The following is a 22,478-nucleotide window of genomic DNA, read 5'->3' on the forward strand; positions in this document are numbered from 1 at the left end:
CATACTGAGAGGAGCAAGTGCTTTCCCTGGGACCCAGCAATATAAGCAAATATGACAGGCTCTGGTTCCATTTTTTATTTTTCCCCACACACATCAAAAGACATTACTCCGTAACAGATGCTGAGGCCAGACGGCAGATCTGGGGAGACGTGAAGAAAAACTATAACTTTTTAAAGCCAGGTCTGCGAGAAGCGATCAAACATAATCCGTTCGCTAGTGACCTGCTCCTCCCTCCTCCGACTCCTCTTTGAGTCTGCAATAAAATTACTCCTCTGAAGCCTCCGATTAATGGATGAAAAGACAATTGCCTTTCTCCAGCTGGAACGGGAGGGGACGCGCAACCCCCCAGCGCACCGAGAGCACCACCTTTTCGGTGCTTGGGTACTGGAGACGGGCGTCCTGTGCTCGGAGTTGCCTTTATTTTAAAAATAAACTCAGAAGGGCTGATGCTTGCAGAAGTGACAGATCCGGGGGAGAGGCTCAGCGCTGCGGTGTGTGCTTCTCCCTGCAGGATGTCCCCGCGCAGCCCAGGGAGGCTTCCCCTAATCTGGTCGGCACGGATAACAGCAGCTAGGGGGGCAGCGCTCTGCTCACAGATGTACCAGCCCGCTGGGCTTCAGGAGGAAGTCTGCAGGTGTCCGAGACAGGGCGTAACCCTCCAGTGCTCCAGCGACCCCGCACACAACGCGAAGCCTCAGGGCTTTGGGGCTGCAGCAGCCTTCCACCACGTGCGGGACCTGCCACATGTGAACGTGCCGCGGGGGACGCGGCCCCAAACCCAATTCACAGGGAATTGGAGGAGGCACAGCGCAGCTCAGAACCTGCCCAGCAGAGCCCAACGGGCAGCGCGCACCACCACGAGGTCGCGCCGAGCTTAGGTTTGTAGGAGCTCGCTGGAGTAGGCTTTTTTCCGTCGTGGCTTTGAAGATTTTTATTCTACTCCTACACCAAAGGCTGAAAGAGCTGCCAGGAGCCGAACCCGTGTTCAGCACCAATTGCTGACCGCCTTTCTCAGCTGAACGTCTGTCCCTTGGGCAGCCCAGGCAGGACCAGAGGTGGTCCAAGGCGAAGAGAAGCCGTTCCCCTTGTCCAGCCCCGGGACGGATCCTGCAGAGCAGCTGCTGACCTCGCATCTCTCCCCGAGAGGCTCCCGACTGCAGGGCGCCTGCCTTCCCCAGGTTTGCCTCCCCAGACTCCGTGGTATTTCCATCGAGCACTGGTCGTGCCACGGGGGTGCTGAGCCTTCGCAGCTGGTATTGAATTGGTATGGGAAAGGGAGAGGGGGGATCTCTGGGGGATGGGTGCTCTGGTGCCTGCCGGGTGCAAACCCCGAGTGCAGAGAGGCCTCCAAGGAAGACTGAGTGCTCAGGGGCCTCCTCTGCTGCCCAGTGGGCAGCGGGCTCATGGAGCACCCGTTCCTTAAGCACAGACATCAGTAGCCTCCCTCCTCCTCTGGCCACCAGTTTAAACGCACAAAAAAACAAAATAAAAATCAGTGTCTTTAAATTTTCTAGCCCTGCATAAGACAAACGAGGCAGGCGTTTCGAAGTGGGAAATGCCGGCTGCCTGCAAACAGCACAGTGCAGCTGGAGAAGCAAACTCAGCCTGGAAGCCAGTTCTGATGGGAGCGAGGACCATTTAGGGCCGCTCAGGCTGCAGCTCTGCCTTCAAAGCACATTTCTGCCCTCCCGGTTCTCACGCTTTGCCGAAAACAAAAATAACATCAGAGCTGCCTCTGCCCCACACAGCTGCGGGGAGGAACGAGCTCTCAGACGCCGCTCTCCTGCCTGCTGCCAGTCCACGTGCCCACAGCAGCAGGGACGTGGCCGTGCTCTGTGGTTTTGTGTGATTTTGGGGTCGGGGCTGCCCTTTCCGAGCAGCAGACACACTCCGGGAGCACTGGGTGCTGCTCCCACGGCCCCAGGGGGCACCCAGCAGAGGCACGCTGCAGCCCGAGCAGCACCAGAGGACTTGCGCACCACGTACGAAACTGCTGGAAATTAAGGGTCCGTTTATAAGCCCTTTATTAATAAATGATTAATAGATGCCGCCGTATTTTTTAATAACTTACAATAAAAAGATGCTACAAAAAGCTTAAGCAAGACAGTCCTAACAGATGGTGCTATAAAGTGAATTATAACATGTATAGTAGCTAGTGCAAAGTAATGGATGTCCTCATTTAATAAAAAGAATCTGATTTTATGCAGCAACTTTCACGCTTGAGGCATCTCAATACACTTTAATGAGCCCTCGTGGCCTCAGCCATAGCTCGCATGCAGCCTTGGACATCAGGTGCTGCTTTAGTACGAGAGCGGCTGCTGGTCAGGACACGGGGGTTATTCTGCAGTCTTGCTTTTTAACCTTTCCTTGGACGGCTCCCAAAAGCAGCCGGGAGGGCCTGCAAGATGCCACCTCCTAACACTGCGCTGCAGGGAACGACAAACAAGCCGTGGTCCGGGGCTCGCAATGCCTTCCAACTGAGAAAAAAAAGAGCACTGTTACCACCACCGAAACCAGACTGGCATCTGTATCTGACTATAAGGCACGCCACAAATTATGTAATTTAATAAACACTGTAATAATAAAGTATTTATTTTGTATAATGAAGTGTTAGTGATTAGAAACCAAACACACATTGGGCATGCTGCTGCGGTTTCTCTTGAACCCATGCCAGTATCACTCAAGGCTAAATATGTCTGCAGCAGGTTGAGAGTAAGTTCCTAGCCTTGTTTTGATCAGCCTGTCAAGTGTTTTAGCTGCCATTCGGGTTTCTTTATATCACACTATAATTGGCTGCTTTCTCAAGGTGCAACGAAGAGAAAAAGCACACAGCAAAACTCGGGCTCCTTTTGCAAAATCCTCCACTGAAACTCCGCTGCCTTTCTGAAAGCTGATTTCGGCAGCAAAGGGCATTTTGTAAACAGCTGGTGAAAATAGACTGGAACTGAAAGGCAGCTTGCATTAAACTCCACAAGAAAGCCTTATTTACCCTCGTGTGCTTTCTTTGTAGTGTCGATCAAACCACTTTCGGCTCCCAGGGGAGGCCCTCGGAAAAATAAAGGGAATAAAAAAAATAGAAAAGCAAATGACGTCCTTCGGAGCCCGAACGCACCCGAGAGCCCTCGGCACGGCGCTCAGTCGCCGTCGCTGCGGCAGGGGCGCTTACCCTGCGGCCTCCCTGCCCGAGTTCGTCCCCCAGGGCCAGCCGGGCACCCTCCAGCTCTGTCCTCGCTCGCCCTTGGCCGTGAGTCCGGCGGAGATGCTTCGACCAGAGGCGGCAGGCGGGCATCCCGCTCCCCGGCACCTGAACCCATCCTTCAACGTCAGCTCATTGATTTGCAGATGTCGGGGAGAGAGCAGAGAAAAACACAAGGGTAGAAGGGACAATCCATCACCGGTGGCACCAGGACGTGGAGAAACGCGCCCTCCAGAGGGCTTGGCTTTGCTTCCAGGCTATCGGCACGCTCCTCTGCCACCACCCCAGCTGCCTCCTAGCATCACCGGGGCTGGACAAGGCTCTGAGCCCTGCTTTTGGAGGGGCACACACACGTCCCTGCTGCACCCTGGGCTGCGAGCACGGACAGCACTTCTTGGGCTGACACCCTAAAGATGGGGGAAGGTAAATGCGGCAGTGATTATCAAAGAGAGAGCACTGGCCGGGGCTGCCGGGAGACCTTGCTGCCCTCCTCCTCCTTCTCTAGAAATGTGAGTGCAGAGCTGCCCCTCTGGGATCCTGGGGCTGCTCCCCTCAGAAGGAGCGGTGCTCAGCCAGCAGTGGGGTTTTCAGGTGTCAGGGCCATCTTGAAACAAGAAGGGAAGCATGCCCTTTCTGTGGTTGCTTCTCTGAGAGGCAGAAATAAGCAACCAAGAATCACGTGGCCCTGCAGTCGCTCAGATCAGAGCCCGTAGAGCAGCAGCATCAAAGGCTTCTGGGTGTATCCTTCGCACTTGCACTTTGTCCCTGCACTTTGTCCCTTTGGCGTGACCAGGCTGCCTGGCACGTGAATAAGCACGAACAGGTAAAGCAGCCTGCTCAGTCACAAAGCACAGGCCTCACAAGCCCTTCTCGCTTTCCCAGGGAGTTCTGTACCAACAAAGGCTTCCTTTCTGCTGCGAGGTGGCCCCAGCACCTGAAAACCCAACTGCTCACCTGTGACACTGCTCAGCTCGGAGCAAACGGCCAGCTCCAGCGTCTCTCACCACCACCAGCACCGGGAGACACAGGTCAGCAGCGCCAGATCCCAGGGGCCAGCAGCTCTAAAAGCTGTTCTCCTTCACCGTTGGCTGCCCTGTTTCTAGTCCCACTTCATCCTCTCTTCAGCTCAGCTATCCGCCACCGTGGGCAAGGAACAGAAGAGAAGCAGAGCACCACGCCTGGAGTTTCCTGCCTCAGCTGGAAAACAACCGTGAACGCAGCGCAGACGTGCTTATAAGTACGGTTTCCCTCCTGCCACCTTTCCTTCAAAGCTGCAAGCAACGCTCAATTTGCAAACTCTCACTTCTATTGCCGAGCCTAACTTGACAGATCTGTTAACACTTGTACCTCTGTAGATGAAGAGCAACATTTCTATGCAAGTGACAAGTATTAGTATTTCTCTTACCTGGGCTGCAAGAAATTCTAAAGCCTGCGTGCTGTCATGTGATGTAACACGAAACATCGAGGACAGAAGATTGTAACGGAAAACGCAAGCTACTAGAAATGAAATATCCAACAAACAGCATAGCTCCAGGCAGCACGGTGCCGACACGCAAGGGAAAAACCCAATATTTCCACCTTTCTTCTCGGTGCTAGAAAATTAACAACCCCTATTCCAGGTGCTGAGGCTCTCAGCGGGTGCCTGGAAGGGCCCACCCACGACCCGAGACCCCCACCACGTCGAGTACGGGCAGCGCAGCGTTACCGTTACGTACGTCACACTCAAACAACTTGTAACCTCCGGAAGAGCACGTTTACCCCAGACTGAGCATCCAACTGAAAGCGGCTTTTAACAGTCTGTGAACCGCACGCAGCCAGTAGCTAAAGAGGCTGGAATTGTTTAGGAACTTATATCCAAAGTTGCTCTAATCACAACGCATGGGGTCTTGCTGCTGAATTTCAAAGACAACGCAATCCCTCCAGGCTTACCATCTGTGCGCTGAATTCGGGTAACATGATGCATGTCGCTCCCACCCAGAGAGGACAGAGCAGCTTATTGATCACCCCGTGGACATGATGCAAAGGCAGCACGTGCAGAATAACATCCTCCTTCTTCCACTCCCATTTTTCAACCAGCCCCGTGGTCTGCAGAAGAAGACACACAAGCCGGCGTCAGGGCAGGACAGCCTCTCACAGCCCCGGGTATCCACACCCTCGATCCCCTGTGCGCAGCTGGTGGCAGAAACCCCAGACCAAGGCACAGGCACAGAAATTTCTTCTTTAGGGTCAGCAGGAGCAAAATTACCACCACGAACAGAATACCAGAGGAAGAGCTTCTGCATCTTTTCATTATATGTGTTCATTTACATCAACGGCCTTCCTTGCTACTGGGAAAGATGAGTCGTAAATGCTCAAGTAGGACCCACAGAATTATTAGCCCGCTGCTGCACAGCCAAAGATGGCAGAAATATTAACCAGAAACCTAAGTTTTCCAGAACTCAGTTGACATGGTTTGGACGCTGATAACGCTTCTAGCATGTGTAAGGCATAACTAGTGGGAGCAGGAAATCAGTGTCTCAAAGAGAAAATAGGCTCCATGTTAGTAAAATAACAATAAATTAAATGTCTAGATAATTATCCCTTCGTAACAACATTTTAAAGTGTTAGGCCTCACACTTCTGGGTAGAACAACGTCCTTCAGGGCCCAACATCAGCAACTGGAGAGCTTATTTCCAGCTCTCTAAAAATAAAAAAAAGCATTCAAAGGGTGGAATTCAGCCATGTCATTCCCAACCCTCTCCCGCAGGGCAGGGGGAAAGGTTTCAGCCCCTCCGCGAGGCAGCACAACAGCCAGCTATCGCTTCGGCTGCCTCCCAGATGATCAGCATATTTGTGAGGGAACGGATTCTTCGCCCAATATAGCCGAGCGCTGGCTCTATCCATCAAGGCTCTCCTACCACGCCCGTCGCTGCAGTATCTGTGCACCCGGAACGGCGCGAGCTCGAGGACGTGCCCGTGAGGCGCGGTATACTCCCTGCCCTTTTTCCCTAATGGCGTGAGTCTATCTGTTGCAGGCAGCGATAACAAACTGGTGAGGTAGTCAGCAGGCTCGTTCAAACTTTTAATTCCTTTTGGCTCGGATAGCTAATGGATTTTTTGCCTTGGGGATATATAGCTAAATAATGCACAGACTTCGCGCAGTACTGCGCTGGGCTAAGTTATATCCCAATTATGGGCAAAGATACTTTCCCAGTCACAGGGAAGAAAAGAAAATTGCAAAGAAAGCAGTCCTTCTGCAACAGGTCTCACCCCTTCTGCTTTCCAGGAAAGGAGGGAGACCTGCCCCTGGCTGCAGCATGGGGGTCAGAGCCTCAGACACCAAGTTGGGTGTGCTCGCACCAAAAGCGTTAAGGACTTTGAAGACACAGCCCCTGTGCAGAAATTAGGTCACACTCAGGTGTTTTGTGCCTCACAGCCCCAAATTACCTGTGAGGGCCAAGACCTCTGTAACTCAGCATGAGCATTGCGGAGAGAAAGCAGCACTCACCACGGCCTGCACGTTCTCATGGGTGCTGAGGACCCCTTTCGGTCTTCCCGTGGTCCCACTTGTGTAGATTATCATGGCTCCCCTGTCTTTCCACGAGGCACAGGACGCCAAGGGCACGTCTTCCACCGCCGCGTGACTTGCGGGTCCATCGCCACCAGACTTAGGAAGTGGCAGAACCGGGACTCCCAGCTTCTCAGCGCTGGGGGCTATTTTCCCCACGTATTCCTCTGCTGCGACGACCAGCGCGCTCTGCGAATCCTGGATCACGTACTCCAGCTGCTGCACGGGGTGCTTCTTGTAAAGGGGCACTGCTATGCCTCCGCTCATCCAGGAAGCCCACTGGGCAACCACGTACGAGGCATCATTGGGGCACAGAAATGAGATCCTCTCCTCCTTCAGGTCTCTGCTGGAGCACCCCAGGACCCTACAGATCTCCTGCGACAGGCGCAGGCTCTGGCGGAAAAGGTCCCTGTAAGTGTGCTCACCGTGTTGGTCAACGATGGCGATTTTATCACCAAAATTCAAAGCCCTAGCAAAAACGGGGGCAGCGTCACGGCTGCCGGCTGCCCGTGAGGTTCGCAGGCCCCGGTGGGGACAGGCAGCCCCCTTCTGCCCACGCAGCCACCAGCGGCACCGCTGCAGGTCACGGCCGAGGCGTCGGACGGGCCAGCTCGCCGGGGGGAAGAGGAGGGAGACCAGCATCCTGCCAGCAGCGCTTGTTTTGAAGTGATTCTGCAGAAAGCAATTATAGGAACAGATAAGTATGAGCAGCAATTACCCAGGGGTTTATTCCCACCGAGGAAAAGTGGCAGCCTTCATTTGAATAATACCCACTGTATTATTAATGCTTCTGCTTCAGCCTGCTGTATCCCCAGCGTGCTAGGCCCTGCCCAGATGGAGCAGGAGGCAGAGACCCGTCCCTCCGCAGCCTCCACATCCCCAAGAAACGATTTAACTTAAATTACGAAAGAGTTTTCATCAATCAGTAACATCAGGACACCGAATAACGGCTACTTGAGGTGCTGTTCTCACTCAATTTCACCAACATTTGAAGAAATTAAATTCCAGGATTAACCAGCTCTCAGTTTGCACTTTTCATTGTTTTAGTAAACCAATGCCCAGCTCAAGCGCAGCAGCACAGAGCCAGAGACAAAATCCAAGCCTCCTAAGTTCTAGCAAGTGGAAATGTGCTGTCCTAAACGCAGTAGCACACCGAGGAACAGGCAGGCGCTCGGGCCCTGCGACCTGACAGCCCATCCATCACAAACGCCGCTTCAGCTTGGGAGCTTTCTTACCCAACAGACCAACCAGGAGGTTAAAGTCCCGGGCAGCAGGAGCCCTCGCCACGCAGCTGGTGTTCCCAGCAAGCGGCAGCTGCAGGTTTGTCACCGCGCTGCTAAAAGTGCAAGACTTGTGGCACTCGGAGCCGGGCCGAGCATGGGGACAAGCTCAGCCGCGGCACCAGCTCCAGCCAGAGCTCGACCCAGGCGCCCAGCCTGGCCTCCGCGCCGCAGCAAGGTTTCTCAACGGGGTAATCCCCAGAAGGGAACTGGAAGGAGAACCGGTGCCATTAGAGGCTGAGCTTTCGTTAGAGGCCTTCCTTACAGGAAGATGACGGGCTGGCACAAACGCCGTGCGCCCTGCCTTTGTGCAGAGGCATCGATCTGCTCGTGAGAGATGGTGTAACTGGGGAGAAGCGCTAGAAACCTGCTCCTCGCCTCTCTTTTCACCATCCCCTCCCTTTCAAAGGGAGAAGCCCACGATAGCATCAAGCTATTGAGCGACAGAGGGCCGAGGAGCTACCTTAGAATAATCCCAAATACCCTCTGCACAGGGCCTGGAGCTCACCCAGAGCAAGCAGAATAATTCGTTTTAGCTAACACATCTTCGCCATGCAGAGACTGCCACCACCGCCAGCAGGGCAGCAGAGAAGGGGAAAAACGGGGCTGTAGCAGAGGTTTTACTCCACTGTCTGTCCGATGGCTACAATTAAACTCCACCACTGAAATACCTCTCGAGAGGTGCTGTGAGGAAAGAGCCAAGGACGACAGCTTCTCCTTCCACGGACGCCCCGGTGACGGTACGTGGCGTTTCCTTGACGCTGGCAATTGTGACTTGATTTTCATAACATTTTGATAAATATCCGTGAGTGGAACGGCTCAACTCAAACAGCCTCCCAGCTCAGCTTCCCACCATGGGGAGGAGCTGAAACAAAAAGGATTGAGAGAGCTGGCAGCTCCTCAGGGAAGAGCTGGGCGCAGCTTTGCTGAGCTCAGGCTGCTCGGATGCCTCCGCTGACAGCAACAAGTGTTTACTTGTGCAGAGACGTAGCTGTGAGACCCGCAGACTCTCCCATCCACGTTCAGAGCATTTCTCCCATCGGAAACTGCTCTGCACGTATTTTCTTTTGCATATCAACCTCAATTTCTGCTTCTGCAGAAGAAACTTGTGATTTACTGCGGAAACGTGGGGGGGGGGGGGAAAGCTTCAAACCCAGAGGGTGTTAACCGTGTGCACTCATGACTTGTACCACCGGGATGGAAAAATACAAAAAGGTCATGACAAAGCTAGCATGACATCTTTCCATTTCTCTGCAGAGACTAAAATATAAAATAGAGAACACCGCCTGAAACCTCAACCGAGTCACCTCCACCCAAGCTGTGCCCAGCTCGCTGGCGAGACGTTAACGTCCCGGACGTTGAGAGGGGCACTAATGGGAAGTGACCGACTGCCAGGATCACGCCGTGCTCCAGGCCAGCGCAGCTAAGTGCACTTGGCACGCTCGCTTTTCCTCGCCAGGCTCCAGAGCAGGTGTTAGCTGCTGCTGCTGCTTCAGAACGGCGGCTTCCAAAAATTGCATTATCCCTGTTCCACCGCAGCGCCAGTCCACATTTAATGGAACAATAAACGGCAGCACCTTCAGCCGGGCCGGGGCATTTAGGGGCTTCGCAGAAGCGGTGCTGACTGCATGTGTGCACACAACGACAGGCGCTCGGGACGGCGCGAGCAGGGTCACACCGGGCCCGCTTCCTTCACCCTGCTCGACGAGAATCAGCAGCACAAACGTTCCTGGGCTGGGAATACGTGAATCAGGCGCCTGCCACGGATGGCAGAGGACGGCTGTAGCACAGCAGACGGGCGTTTGCTGCCATAAAGAAGTCGGCTCAGCCCCAGTCCCTCAAGGGCGAGGGCAGGGTGCGGAGCTCACGGCACCGTGCAGCCGCTGCTGGAAGCTGTGGCAGCCTCCAGGCTCTGGAGGTGGCAGGGCCGGGCACGGGAGGCGAAACCCCACATCTCCTCCGAGAGGGGAGAGCACTCTGCTTCCTCCACCCCAATGAAGTCTCCCTCCTGCAGCTCCCTGCCCCGCACCCTGCCATGCGAAGGGCACGGAGGCAACCCCCGCTTTGCCCCACGGTTCCCAAATGGCGGGGGGGGGGGAATTGAAATCCCACCACACACGGCCAGGACCAGCACGGCCCTCTGCAGGCTGCGGGCAGGGATCGGGGCGGTCGTTACGGTGCTATTAACGCCCCGGCACCGGCTCCGCTGCGCCCGCAGCCTCCTCCCGAGCGGTGCCGGTGTACCCCCGCCCGCAGGCCCCGACCAGGCCCGGGCCCTGTGCGGCAGAGCGGGGCCGTGCTGGGCCGTACCGGGCCGTACCGGGCCGTACCGGGCCGTGCCCCCCCGTCCCCCCGCAGCCCCGGCGAGGCCTCACCTGGAGGCTGCGGCCCCGCACCCCGGGGGAGCGGTCCGGTAACGAACGGGCCCCGGCGGAAACACCGCGCCGCGGCCCGCGCGTTCCGCACCTCAAACGTTCCCCCCCCCCCCGCACCCGTTTTATGGGGATTTGACCCCAAACTCCACCCCCCCCCCCTCCGGGGGGGACGTCGCAGCGGGGCTCTGACGGCACCGCGTCACCCTGTGGCGTCAGCACGGGGGGCGTGATGTCATGGCGGGGCCGTGATGTCACGGCCCGCGGGCGCCATTTTGTGCAGGCCGCGCGAGGGCCGGGGCTGGGGAGCAGGAGCGGGGCTGGGGCACGGGGGCGGCGTTGGCGGGGGCCCTGCGGTCCCCCCCGGGCCTTCCCCTGCGCCACGGGGCCACAGCGGGCAGCGGGGCCGACCCCCGCCCACCCCCAGGTGTGTTTCCACCCGGGGGCTGCAGCGGAAGCAGGGACGGCGGCTCGGCCATGCTGCTCGGCTCAGCTCCCAGTGCTCAGCTCCCCGTCACCACACCAGTCATCACCACACCAGTCATCACCACACCAGTCATCACCACACCAGTCACTCCTTTTCGCACAGCCCCTTCCCCGCTGCACGGCTCCCTCCTCGCCGTGCGGCTCCCTGCCCGCTGCGTAGCCCCGGCCCTGCTGCACGGCGCCATCCCCGCTGCATGGCTCGCTCCACGCTGCGTGGCTTCCCCATCGCACAGCTCCTGATGGAAGGTTCCCTTCCTTTTCCACAGCTCCCCATTGCACGTCACATTCCCCAGTGCACGGCTCCCCAGTGCACATTTCCCCATTGCACAGCTCCCCTTTGCAGGTCACCTTCCCCAGTGCACAGCTCCCCATCGCACGGCTCCCCAGTGCACTTTTCCCCATTGCACGGCTCCCTCGTGCACAGTTCCGCATTGCACAGCTCCCCATTGCAGTTCCACATTGCACGGATCTGCTTTGCACATCTTCCTTCCCATTGCACAGCTCCACGTTGCACAGCCCCACGTTACATGGCTCCCCATGGCACAGCTCCCTTCCCATTGCACAGCTTCGCAGTGCACAGGTCCGTGTTGCACAGCTCCACGTTGCACAGCTCCCCGTGTCACAGCCCCCCGGCGCAGCGATGCTGCCGGGGGGCCCCGGCCGCCTCCCCCCCGGGAGGGCTCGCAGCCGCCGTGCCCACGTGTCGCCCTGCAGCTGCACCCGCTCCCCACCACCCCGGCCCTGCCGCCTTCATTCTCCTTTCTGTACTCACCATCTGTCACTGCCTTCCCTCGGTCCCCAGCCACCGCACGCTGCAGGGATTAACCCCCCCGACCCAGGGGGAGCAAGGGGGGGGCTCTGGTGGCACTGGGGTGCTGCTGGCCCCAACATCCCTGCGGTGGCAGGGACAGGGTGCACGGCATGGGGACAGACCCATGACAGCCGTGGGGATGTGCACGGGGCAGGACATTCCTCTGCCCCTCTGGTTTGTGCAGGGACCCCCGTCCCGGGGCGGGGGGACACGGCCAGCTGCCCCCACGCACAGCAGATGTCCACCCCGCGCCACCCTCTGCCGCTGCATCCCCCGGCACCTGCTGGCCACCAGCCATCTGGACCCCCAAAGTCCCAGGGGACGATGCTCAGCGCTGTCCACCCACCTCCGCCCCCACTGGGGGCCCTGTGGGACGTGTGGGGATTTTCAGGGACCGACCACATCCCCGCGCAGCTCCGTGTCCCCAGGCAGGCACCCTGAGGCCGCCACGGTTCTCCCCACCCTCCCTGCGGTGGCTGGGGCTGAGCCGCGCACCCCGCGCCAGCGGGAGCATCCTCCCCATCGCATTAAGCAGCTTGCTGATTAATTATGGATCCAGCAGAAAGCTTTTATTACATTAGAGTTTACTTGTGGCAACATCCGTATTTATTAAAAAAAAAAAAAAAAGAGAGAGAAAAAAAAAAAAGGAACGTAATTACTAATGTGGTGTAAACAGCACTATTTTACGGGGAGGTTAATGTCTGGGGGAAGCTCTGCGGGCGGTGCTGGCTCCAGCCCGGTGCCCTGCGGTGGGGACAGCTCAGCCAGGAAGGGACGGGGACACGGGGGCTGCCACCGCAGTGGTGCTGGGGATGAGAACAAGCCACCCCAGCTGGAGCATGGCGAGGAGGGGGCCAGACACCGATCCCACCTTGTAGGGATGGCCTGCGGCCACGGGGACCGTGTCCCCAGCCCACGGGGGGACACGGCCGCCCACGAGTGCCAGCGGGGCTCCCTGGGGACGGGAGCAGCGCGGAGCCACTCGGCGTGAAGTGCAGCCGTAAGTGCCTCCCGCGTCACGTGGAGAGGATAAGTGCAAAATGGCCCTATTATGATAATTGTGCGAAATTATGATTGATGGAGATTAGCTGCTTATTTGAGGAAATGGCAGGCGCACGTGTGGCGTGGCCGGGCTGCAGGGCGGGAGCTGGGCCCAGCAGGCACCGGTGGTGGGGACTCGGGGAGGGAGGCGCAGCAACGGCCCCTGGGGCTCCTCCCGTGGGATGTTCCGGCACCGCCATCCCGGAGCTGCTGCATCCGTGTCCGGTGGCTCTCACCACCTCATTAAATACATCCCCAATTAGGGGGAGAACCCGTACAATGGGGATGGCACGCGGGAACTGTGCTGTGGGGCTGTGCCAGGGGGCTCTGCAAGAGGAGAGGGCAGCGGAGCAGTCCCGACACCCCCACGGCTCCCAGTATACGGGAGCTCCCAGTAAAGGTGGCTCCCAATAAATGTTATTTTCCATGAAGCCGAGCAGGGCTCTGTGCTGGCGCTGGGCTCCCAGCCCGTCCCTGCCTGCACGTCCCCGAGCACACCCCTCGGCCTTGTGCGCTGAAGCCAGCCTCCCTCTTGAGCCTCATCCCTCTTCAAAACGACATCAAGATCAGGAATTTAGGGAAGAAAAGCAAAAGCCGAAGAGGTGTGGAGGGCTGCGATGCCTTCGCCTGCCCTGCCGACGGCCGGGCTGTCCATCCCAGCTGGGGCACGGCTCGGTGCCACCCGGGGGGCGGCGTGGGGACGCCGCATCGCACCAGGCCGCGGTGGCCGTGCAGGGTGGCAGACGGCTGGGGGGTCCCCAAAGCCGCCCACCCATCGGCGCTGAGTCCCTCCTCCGCTCTCCCCTTCCCAATTTCCTGGGCCCCCCTCTCGTGGCAGGCGGATGCTGGGTAAGAGGTGTGTCTGCGGGAGCCGTGCTCGCCATGCAGCATCGCCGCGCCGGAGCTGCCGGCGTCGCCTCCCGCTCCTCGGGAAGGGCTCGCCCGGCCGGGATGGGGATGCGGGTGGGGACACGGGGACAGACGGGGCCGAGCCTCCCCACGAGGGGCAGCAGGGCCACAACAGGGCCCCCGCACCCTCCACCGAGGGACGAGGACATGGCAAAAGGAAGGGTTGCCAGCGGGTCCCCCATGGCCGGTGATGGCAGCGCCGCCAGATCCTTTCTCTGCCTTTTTTTTTTTTCCCTTTTCTTCCCCCCCTCGTTTGGCTTTTGGCAGCGGTGCTGGGAAGGGCTGGCGAGCGGCAGCAGCCCCCCGCCGCCCCGGCCCCGTGCCAGGGCGGGTGATGGCAGAGGGGCTCCGCTCAGCTGCGGGAGCGTCCCCGCGCCGCGCTCGCTGCCAATTTCCCTGCGAGCTGGCACCGCAGGCAGCTCCGGAGGCAGCGGCGGAGAGGCTGGGGATGGATTGTGAAAGGGAGCGAGGAGAGAGGAAAAAAAAAAAAAAAAAAATGGACACATGCCATCGCTGGAGCGGCGAAGCTGCCAAAATGCCAGCAGGCAGCGTGGGGCCGAAACCCGCCGGAGGGGAGAGGAGGGTCTGAAGCCCGTCCCGGCGCGGGTGGCGGTGCATGGAGGACGGGCAGAACGGCGGAGGCGCCGCGTGGCCGAGGCAGGACAGGTGGCGGACGGTGGAGCCGGTGAGGAAAAAGGTATTTGCCTTCGTTTTAAAGACTGCTCGGTGCGTGCGTGAGGGGCTGGGGTGCCGTGCAGGCTGCCTGCGGCCTCGCCACCCATCCCGCGACGCTGCCTGCGCCGCGCGCCTCCCGATGCCTACGGAGGCAGGCGAGGGGCCCCGGGTGCCGGATGATGGCTGCAGGATTTGTCGTCCCCTCGCCGTGCAGGCGGGGAAGCTGCCCAGGGGCCGGGGCTGCGGCTTTGTCTGGTCGGGCTTTGTCTGCCGGCCGCGGCGGCGGGATGGAGGCGGCAGGGCTGGGACGTGTGGGGCTGGCCGGATCCTGCCTGGCCGGGAGCAGGGCACGACAGGAGGCAGGCGGCTTTCCCTGAGCTGCCTGGGAAGGGGGAGCAGGGAGATGAGACCTTCCCAGCCCCGTGGAACGCAGCCCGGAGGGTCTCTGGCACCCAGCAAAGCTCTGGACATCGCGGAGGCACTGAGTCGGAGCCGGCTGCTGGGAGCAGGGCAGCACGTGCCCCAGCACCGCGTACGCTGTCCTGTGGGAGCTGTCCCCAGTTCCCAAACTGGGGACAGGCTCAGGAGGGGCTGGAGAGCAGAGCTATGAGCCCCGGCAGAGCAGAGCCGTGGGGACGAGGCTGCGGTCCCCAGCCCAAAGGGGACAGTGGCCAGAGCACTGCACTCACCCCCCGGCCAGGCTGGGCTTGGGGCCGCAGGGTGTACGTGTAGGGGCTGTGGGTGCATGTTTTGGGGTGCAGGCTGCGTGCTGCGGAGGGGGCTGCAGCACCGATGCTGCCTGGTGCTGAGCCCCTCGCTCCACCCTGGCTCCTGCCTGATGCTCTGCACCCACAGAGGACCCTGGCTCTGTCCCCTCCGCTCACACCCCACCAGGACAACCTCCTTCAGGGTCCCCAGCCTGCAGGATGCCCCATGCAACCCTTACGGGGCCATTGTTCACAGCAGGATGAGGCTCTGAGCTGCCACCACGGGGCTGAATCGCGCCCCATGCTGCGGGACGCCTCCCCCGTGCCCCCCTCTCCCTCGTTTTCCTCCATATTTCACAGTTCCTGCTTCCTGCACAAGCCGGGGGTCTCCAGGGACTCCAGCCAGATGTTCTCTGCAGCACACCACATTGCTTTCCTAATGAAATATTCATGCAGCCTCGCCGCCTTTTGCCATGAAAGCCTTCAACAGCTCCCAGCCGTGGAAGCCCGGGGCAGGCAGCGCTCCTGCCACGTCCCCGGCTCGGCGCTGGCCCCTCGCTTCATCCCCTCCATCCTCTTCCTCCTCCACCTCGGGCTGAGCCTGCAGGCGGTGCCAGCTTCGTCCCCGCTCCCCTGGGACCTTGCAGTGGGGCATCGCCGAGGGCACGTCCATGCCAGGCTCTGCCTTGGGGACAGCGGTGTCCCCAGCTGGGGTGGCCCCGGTGCCAAGTCCCCGTGGTGGTCACCAGCCATGGGGCAGGGTGTGGGGGTGCCCCGTGGCGAAACGGTGGCAAAATGGGGGAGCCAGAGCCTTGTCTGCCCCTGCAGCTCCCCCCCAGCCCGCAGCATTAGCGATGCTGTGCGCTACAATCCAATTAGGTTGTTTATGCAAACAATCAGGTTTTATGTTTGGGTAAAAAGCTTAAATAACCTTAATCAAAAGGGAAGACCTGATATTGTCACCGGCGGGGTCTGCGGTTTGTCAGGACACCCTGACCTGCCTGCTCCCGGCTCCCCAAGGGGCTCAGCCCTGGCCAGCGCTGGGGGCGCGGTGCTGGGCCCCCCCTGCCCGCAGCCACCCATGCAGCGAGCCCGGCACGCCTGCCCCTTCCTTCCCCTTGTCCGGAGATAATTAACTGAAACTCCAGAAGCGTTAATCAGCTGCTGATGAGCTGGTGCCAGCGCTGCCACGTGGGCAGGTCTGCCCTCGTATCTGCCGGCACCCAGGCAGGGCCGTTAGCAGCGTGGTCATTGTGGCTCCGATCGCCCAGGGAATAATCATCAGAGCAGGGAAAGGGCCCCGCTGGGGAGCATCCCCCTGCGCCCAGCCTGCGGGAGGAGCAGCCCGCAGCTCTTGGGGACACCAGCCAGAGACCTGTGCTGTGCACAGCGTGGGGGCTCGTCCCTCCTTGCAGCCTTTTTCCCCCTGTGCTGTCTTCCCCTCCCCTGGCGCGTGCTGGGAAACGACGTGGGCAGCACCGGCTCCATTCCCATTCATCCACAACCTCCCCGCACGGTGCCCAAGGGCTGTGCGGCCTCATCACCTCCATCCCATGCTTTGTGACGTGCCACGCCACCCTCCTCCACTGCGTCCTCCCCAAATTCCTTCTCGGAGAGCACCCAGGTGGCTGCACCAGGCACCGCCATCATCCTGCCTCGCACCACCCCCTGGGCTGGACTCACGGCACCAGAGCCTCCCGGTGCTGGGAGAAAATCCCCGCAGCTCCAGCTGGTGCCCTGGGGGTTGTGCCATGCCCCGGGGGCTGTGCCATGCCCCGGGGGCTGTGCCATGCCCCGCTGTCCCTTTGCCCGCTGGGGACAGGCACGGCGAGGCGCGGGCACGGGGCTTGCTCTGGGGGGCCGTGCCCGCCGGCGCTGCCTCCCCGCACACCCCGAGTTTGTCGCGGAGTAATAAGCTATGCATGTAGTGTAGAAATAAAACATGTTCTGCAGAACAAATGATGTTAATTTGCTGAGAGGCTCTGAAGCTGAGTATTAGCGAAATGCCTTGAGGGAGAGAGCGGCAGCTGTGCTGGAATTAATGGCAACGTGCCGAATTAGCACCGCTATGCATCATAGTCAGAGGGAAAAATTACCAGAGAGAGGGGGAAAACAGCCCCCCCTGCACACCAGCCTGGACCCCGCGTGTGCCACGGAGCAGAGCCGGCCCTGGCGGTCCCGGTGGCCGTGGTCTGCCCTTGCCCCCAGCCCGTCCCAGCACCGCTGGACCCGACAGCCTGGCTTGGGGAACCAGCAGCGAGCTCCTGCTTGCTCCGAGCTCAGCAGCTCCTCTGTGAAGGTGTCGTCGGGAGCGCTCAGCATCCCCCGGGATGTGCAACATCCCCCCGGGGTGCTCAGCATCCCTCTGGACCAAACCGTGCCATCGCACCCTCCCCGAGGGACCACCTCCACCAGGGTCTGCTGCTCCCCCACCCCTTCCCCTCCTTCCTGGGGTGCTGTTTCCTTCTATTCCTCATCTATTTCCTTCTGTTTATTCCTGGTGGCCGAGCACCTAAGGTCTGTAGATCCCCACCGATCACTAACGGCACATCTGGCTCATGGCGCTGCAGCTCCTCCAGGCCATCCGTCCTCCCCCCGCCGCCCGCCCAGCCCCGGCGTGCCCCGGCTACCAGGAGCACGCTGCAAATTGTGCATTACCTCCTAATGGACGGTTCCAGTAAAATCCACGCCTCTGATGAATATTTAACACCGACATCCGCCTCTGCTGCCCGGCAGGGGTTTGCTTCGGGTATTCCCTCCGCGGCTGCCAGCCCGGGGCTGCAGAACTGGGTGCCAGGAGCACCCCAGAGCCGCTGTGCCCGTGCTCCTGGGGGTCTCAGGGGGATACCGGGCTGAGCGAGGGGAAGGTCCCTGTGTGCCCACTGTGCTGAGCCCCTCTCCTGCACCACCGCCTGGGTTTATCCCCTTACAGAGCTGAGCTGCAGCCCGTGTGCCCAGCTGTGAGCCGTTGGCCAGGTGGAGATTTGGGCCGGTGACGTCCCCTATAAACCACCTGTGTCTGTCACAGCCCGTGGATGCTCATCCACGCTCTCATGGCGTAAAATATTGCCCTGTTTTTGTCACCCTGACCCTTTCCTCTGCTTTTTGGTCCGCAGATCCCCAGCCCCGTGGGCACCGCCTCCTGTGGACCCAGCCCTGCTGGATGCAGCAGCCGCAGCCCGGCCCTGGATGCCACCGTGCCGCCAGCCCCGCTGCAGCCCTGGGGTGGGACATTTCCCTTGTGTCCCCTTGTCTGTCCGTCCCCCAGCCCGGACAGCAGCAGCGACAGCACCCAGCCGTGCAGAGGACCACGGGACGTGATGGAGGTGCCACCGGTCTGGTCCTTGCTGGGACGTGCCAACAGCCACCGGTCCCCGAACACGCTGGGACCCGGTGACAGGGACTGGAGCTCCCCTGCCATGGACTCATCGGGTTTCAGCGACCCCAGGAGCATGTCCGGGCAGAGGGAGAGGCTCATCCACCCGCCACACATGGAGCTTTACCAAGCATGGCTGTCTTGAGACAAGGATTTGGCCTGGGGACGATGCCAGCAGGAGCGTGGAGGCTGAGAGCAGCATCCCCCAGCGGGACCAGCCTGGCTGCTGCCCGAGGGATGCGCCTGCCCCGTGTCCTGGGGATGCTCCGGGGTGGCCGCCCCATCCCCACCTTATCCAGAAGCTCCTCATGCTCAGCTCCACGGCACCGGGTCCATCCCGACCCCGTCCATCCCAGGACGGGGCTGGCAGGCCCTGCAGCCCCGTGAGCCGTGGAGACGGAGGCGAGCAGCGGGAGGAGGCCGGTGGGGCGCGGGGTGCCCGGCCGCGGGCGGCGGGGGCTGCCGGTCACTGCCAGGTTACATCTGCCGGGGCACGCAAGAGTGACTCCAGATGCATTAGAAGTGCCGTGCTCGAATTTCAATTTCATCGTCTCACAATCATTTTCAGGCTCCTCTTAGTGCCACATTAACGAAGCCTGCTCGTTTGAATGCATAATTAGCCCGAGCATTCTACCTCGCTAATTTCGAAGCAGGAGCAGAGAGTGGGGGGGGGAGGGGGGGGGAATTTGCATATTAATTTAGCAGAGGGAGAGAAAAATTGTTTACCACTTGCTTCTTGCTGTTGATCACAGCGGACTTAACTCTTTCCCGGGTGCCATCTGGAGCTGCGGAGCCGGGCGCCCGGCCGGCACGTGGGACGGGACGCAAAGGTCACGCAGCAGCAATTAATTAAATCCTCCCCGCGGCGCCGTGGCCGCCCGGACCACCCTGGCTGCTCTTACTACTGGGAGCCAACTGGGAGTACTGGGGCTGCAGCCTGGCTTCTCCTAGAGGGCTGGCCGGGATGGAGGTGCGAGCTCCAAGCTGCACGCCAGCACTCCTCCCTGTGCAGCTCTGGGGGGAAAGTGTCATTGTCACCTCCCCAGGAGCACCAGGGAGGTGACAGCCGTCCCTGCTGTCCTCAGCCCTGCCAGCACGGTGCCAGGCACAGCCCAGGCAGGCACAGGGTTGCCCAACAGCAGCACCCATCCTGCCGAGGGCGGCCGGGTCTGGGTCTGCGCCAAGGGCACCCTGTCACCTCCAGCGCGTCCCCTCCCAGGGGATGGCTCTGTCCTCATTTTTTAGCATCGCCCACGCCGAGCGTGAAGCTGGATGCGCACGGCTGCCGCTGCCCATCCCCAAAATGTGGATCTGCCCTGTGGATATCTCCATGGGCATCCATGGATATACCCATGGGCATCACACCCGCAGCCTGCGCGCCCATGGAGCACCCACGGCGCGGGGGGAGCACCCTCGCCGAGCGCGGACAGCTCGCTGCACCGCCGCGGGCTGCCTTTGTTCGGAGTCTGTGGGCGTCTTGAGCCGGGGCTGGAGGTAATTTGTCTGTCTCCTGCAGCGGGGCTGTCATCTCGCATCTGCGAACCGGTTCCATTTGCACTGCCATTAAAAAATCGCAGGTCTGACAGGTAGCAAAAACAAAACAGGAAAGAAAAGCCTAAAAAAAAAAAAAACAAGGGCATCGTGGGCTCGCTATATCTGGAAACAACCTCAAATCCAGGTATCGCTGGATTTGAGGATACTCCCAGGTGGGGCAAGCCATCTTGTGCTCCTTGGGTCTGTGTCCCCGTTCCACCTGGGCTCCCCAGAAGGATTTGGTCACCCCAGAAGGGTTTGGTCACCCCAGAAGGGTTTGATCACCCCCGGAGAGCCACTGCCCAGGCCATCCATGCCATCCGGCCGCAAGGAGCCCTCCCAGTACATCCCATTTGGGGGACATCCTCCACCACTGGCATCAGGTCTGGCTCCGGCAGCACTGCACGGGGAGGCGCACGCGGGATCACCCCGCACCCCGGTGCTGCCTTGCCATGGAGCTGTGAGGCCTGGGGACGCCCCCACCGTGGGTGTGGGGTCCCTCGGGGTCCTTGTGGGGTCCCTCGGTGTCCGTGATGCCGTGCCGGCGAGTCCCGCATCGCGTGGGGCCGGCCCGCAGAGGGTTAACAGCTGATTACAGCCTTTGTCTCTGCATCAGTGTACATAATGCGCCCCGCATTTGCATACTGCAGTGTGCGCTCAATTAAAATGAACTTTTAATTTCTTCTAAGTAAATTACTTCTTCCCGGTACGTGACGCGCACAAATGTCAGAATAATGGGAGAGCCTTAATGAGCTGGGAATGAGGGGTGGGGAGGGGAGCGCGGGGCCCCGGCCCCCCGGGCCACGCCGCAGCCTGTGGCCTCCCCGAGGATGGATCCTGCTGGAGGATGGAGTCTTCCTCTGCCTCCCTGCCTCCCTGCTGCCACAACGTCCCCAGGCAGGGCAGGCCCTAGGTGTCCACCTCCTCCTCCCTGCAAGGCTGACCTCGGGGTCCTGCTTCCCTCCTGGCGCATGCACATCTCAGACCATCCCCAAAATGTTCCCCTGAGCAGTTTCTACACGGGGTGCCCCCAGCGTGGCTGCCCCTGACCCCCTCTGCCCTCCCCACCATGGCTCGGGGGATGCTCGGAGCGATGCTTGGGGTGGTGCTTGGGGCATTGCTTCGGGGGATGCTTGGAATGATGCCTGCGGGATGCTCGGGGGGATGCTCGGGGACGTACGCTGGAGCCCTGCGTCCTGACCCTGCCTCCTGCACGGGTCCGGGTCCATCCTCCCGTCCGAGGGCCGCAGACGCAGGGCCATATGGCAGGCGAGATTACTGGAATTTGATTTTCAGATAAATCGCAAACCTGGATGAGCGAGTGCTGCTCCAGATGCATTATCCGTAATCCCCTGGAAGGGAACCTTTTGGAGGAGACGGCCCCGGGGCCAGCTTGGGAGCAGCTGGGTAATCCCACCGAGGGATGCGGTGCTCTCCGGAGACACCGAGGTGTCACCCGCGACCCACATTTGGTCCTGCCGAGCCCGGGCGGGAGCAGATGGGGCCAGATGGAGTCACACCAGGAGCAGGCGGGCAGCAGGGCCAGCCCGTGCCGGGGCACCCACGGGGCTCCGTGCTGCTGGAGGAGGCAGGGACGGGGCTGGGGGAGGCACAGGGGCACTGACAGAGGCTCTCCCGCTGCCAGCAGTGCCCGGAGCATCCCCAAGCTGCCCAAAGGACCTCCCAGCACTCGGGATGTGGGTGCCATGGGGAGCCCCTTGGAGCATCCCCACCGTGCAGAGATGCCTCTCTGCTCGCCGCACCTATTAATGGGGACGTGGGAACAAAACCCAGCTTGTGGGGCCAGGCCTGGCCGGGAGGGAGAGGAGGGAAGGGGCAGGGAGGCTCGGCCCTGCCTGGGCTTGGTGCACTTGGTCTCCACGCTGGCTGTCCTGGGTCCGTGCCCTGGCTGCACGCTGAGCTTCTGGGGGTCCTGGGTTTGGCCACAGCTTTCCCAAGGCCCAGGACTCCTCCTCACCTTTGGAAGCGGCCTCCTGGAGCTCCCCTTATCCTGCAGAAATGCAAATTTAGGGACCACACAACTGCAAATAAATACCCCACCCCCCACCCCCCTCGCTGAGGGAAGACGCGGAGCCCTCGTCCCTGCTGTTTCGGTACGAAGCCACCTATTTCCCCTGCTGCCTCTGAGCCCGATTTCCAGCCGCAGCGCCGGGTCGCGCTGGCCCCAGCCAGGCCATCCATCACGGCTGCCAGCGGCGGGATGCGCAGCGGTGCGTCGCGGCGGAGAGCGAGCTTAACCAGGGGCTGGTGCCGATCAATAGGCGCATTAACCTGAGCCCGCGCTCCTCCTCCCCGGGGGCCGAAGGTGGCCGGGGCAGGCAGGAGATATTAATTCCTCTCCGGCTCCCAGGGGAAGAGGAGAGGTGGAAAAGCCGAGGGGAGAGCGAAGCTTTGTCTGGCCGTGCACTGCTAACCCACTGCCTCTCCTCCATGGGGCTGGCACCTCCGAGGCCACGAATTTCCCACCACGGTGCCTCCCCCCGGGGCTCGGGGCTCCCCCGGCCCCTGCTGCTGGCGTGGGAGC

At 60.5% G+C, this 22,478-nt stretch overlaps 1 protein-coding gene and 1 long non-coding RNA gene across 5 annotated transcripts in view; one reads left to right on the forward strand and one right to left on the reverse strand.

Moving 5' to 3' along the window:
* Positions 1 to 10,497, reverse strand: part of ACSF3 (acyl-CoA synthetase family member 3) — a 58,207-nt gene extending 47,710 nt beyond the window's left edge. For 3 of the 4 annotated variants that reach the window (XR_010834377.1, XM_067004260.1, XM_067004263.1), the window contains exons 1-3: positions 10,399 to 10,497; positions 6,684 to 7,415; positions 5,126 to 5,281 (exon numbers count right to left, since the gene is read on the reverse strand). Coding sequence is in view for 3 of the 4 variants with exons in the window: in XM_067004260.1 (XP_066860361.1) it covers positions 5,126 to 5,281; positions 6,684 to 7,385 (858 nt within the window). In the remaining variant the exon portion in view is untranslated. Of the gene's footprint in view, positions 1 to 5,125; positions 5,282 to 6,683; positions 7,416 to 8,694; positions 9,033 to 10,398 lie in introns of those variants that run through there. The other variant, XM_067004261.1, reaches the window with a different exon arrangement.
* A 1,840-nt stretch (positions 10,498 to 12,337) lies between these two features.
* LOC136791806 (uncharacterized) lies at positions 12,338 to 20,615 on the forward strand. The gene is made up of 2 exons (XR_010834601.1): positions 12,338 to 14,339; positions 18,141 to 20,615. It is a non-coding gene; the product is annotated as an uncharacterized lncRNA (long non-coding RNA).
* The last annotated feature ends 1,863 nt before the right edge of the window (positions 20,616 to 22,478 follow it).

Source organism: Anser cygnoides, chromosome 12, assembly GCF_040182565.1.
Source record: "Anser cygnoides isolate HZ-2024a breed goose chromosome 12, Taihu_goose_T2T_genome, whole genome shotgun sequence".
Taxonomy (NCBI): Eukaryota; Metazoa; Chordata; class Aves; order Anseriformes; family Anatidae; genus Anser; species Anser cygnoides.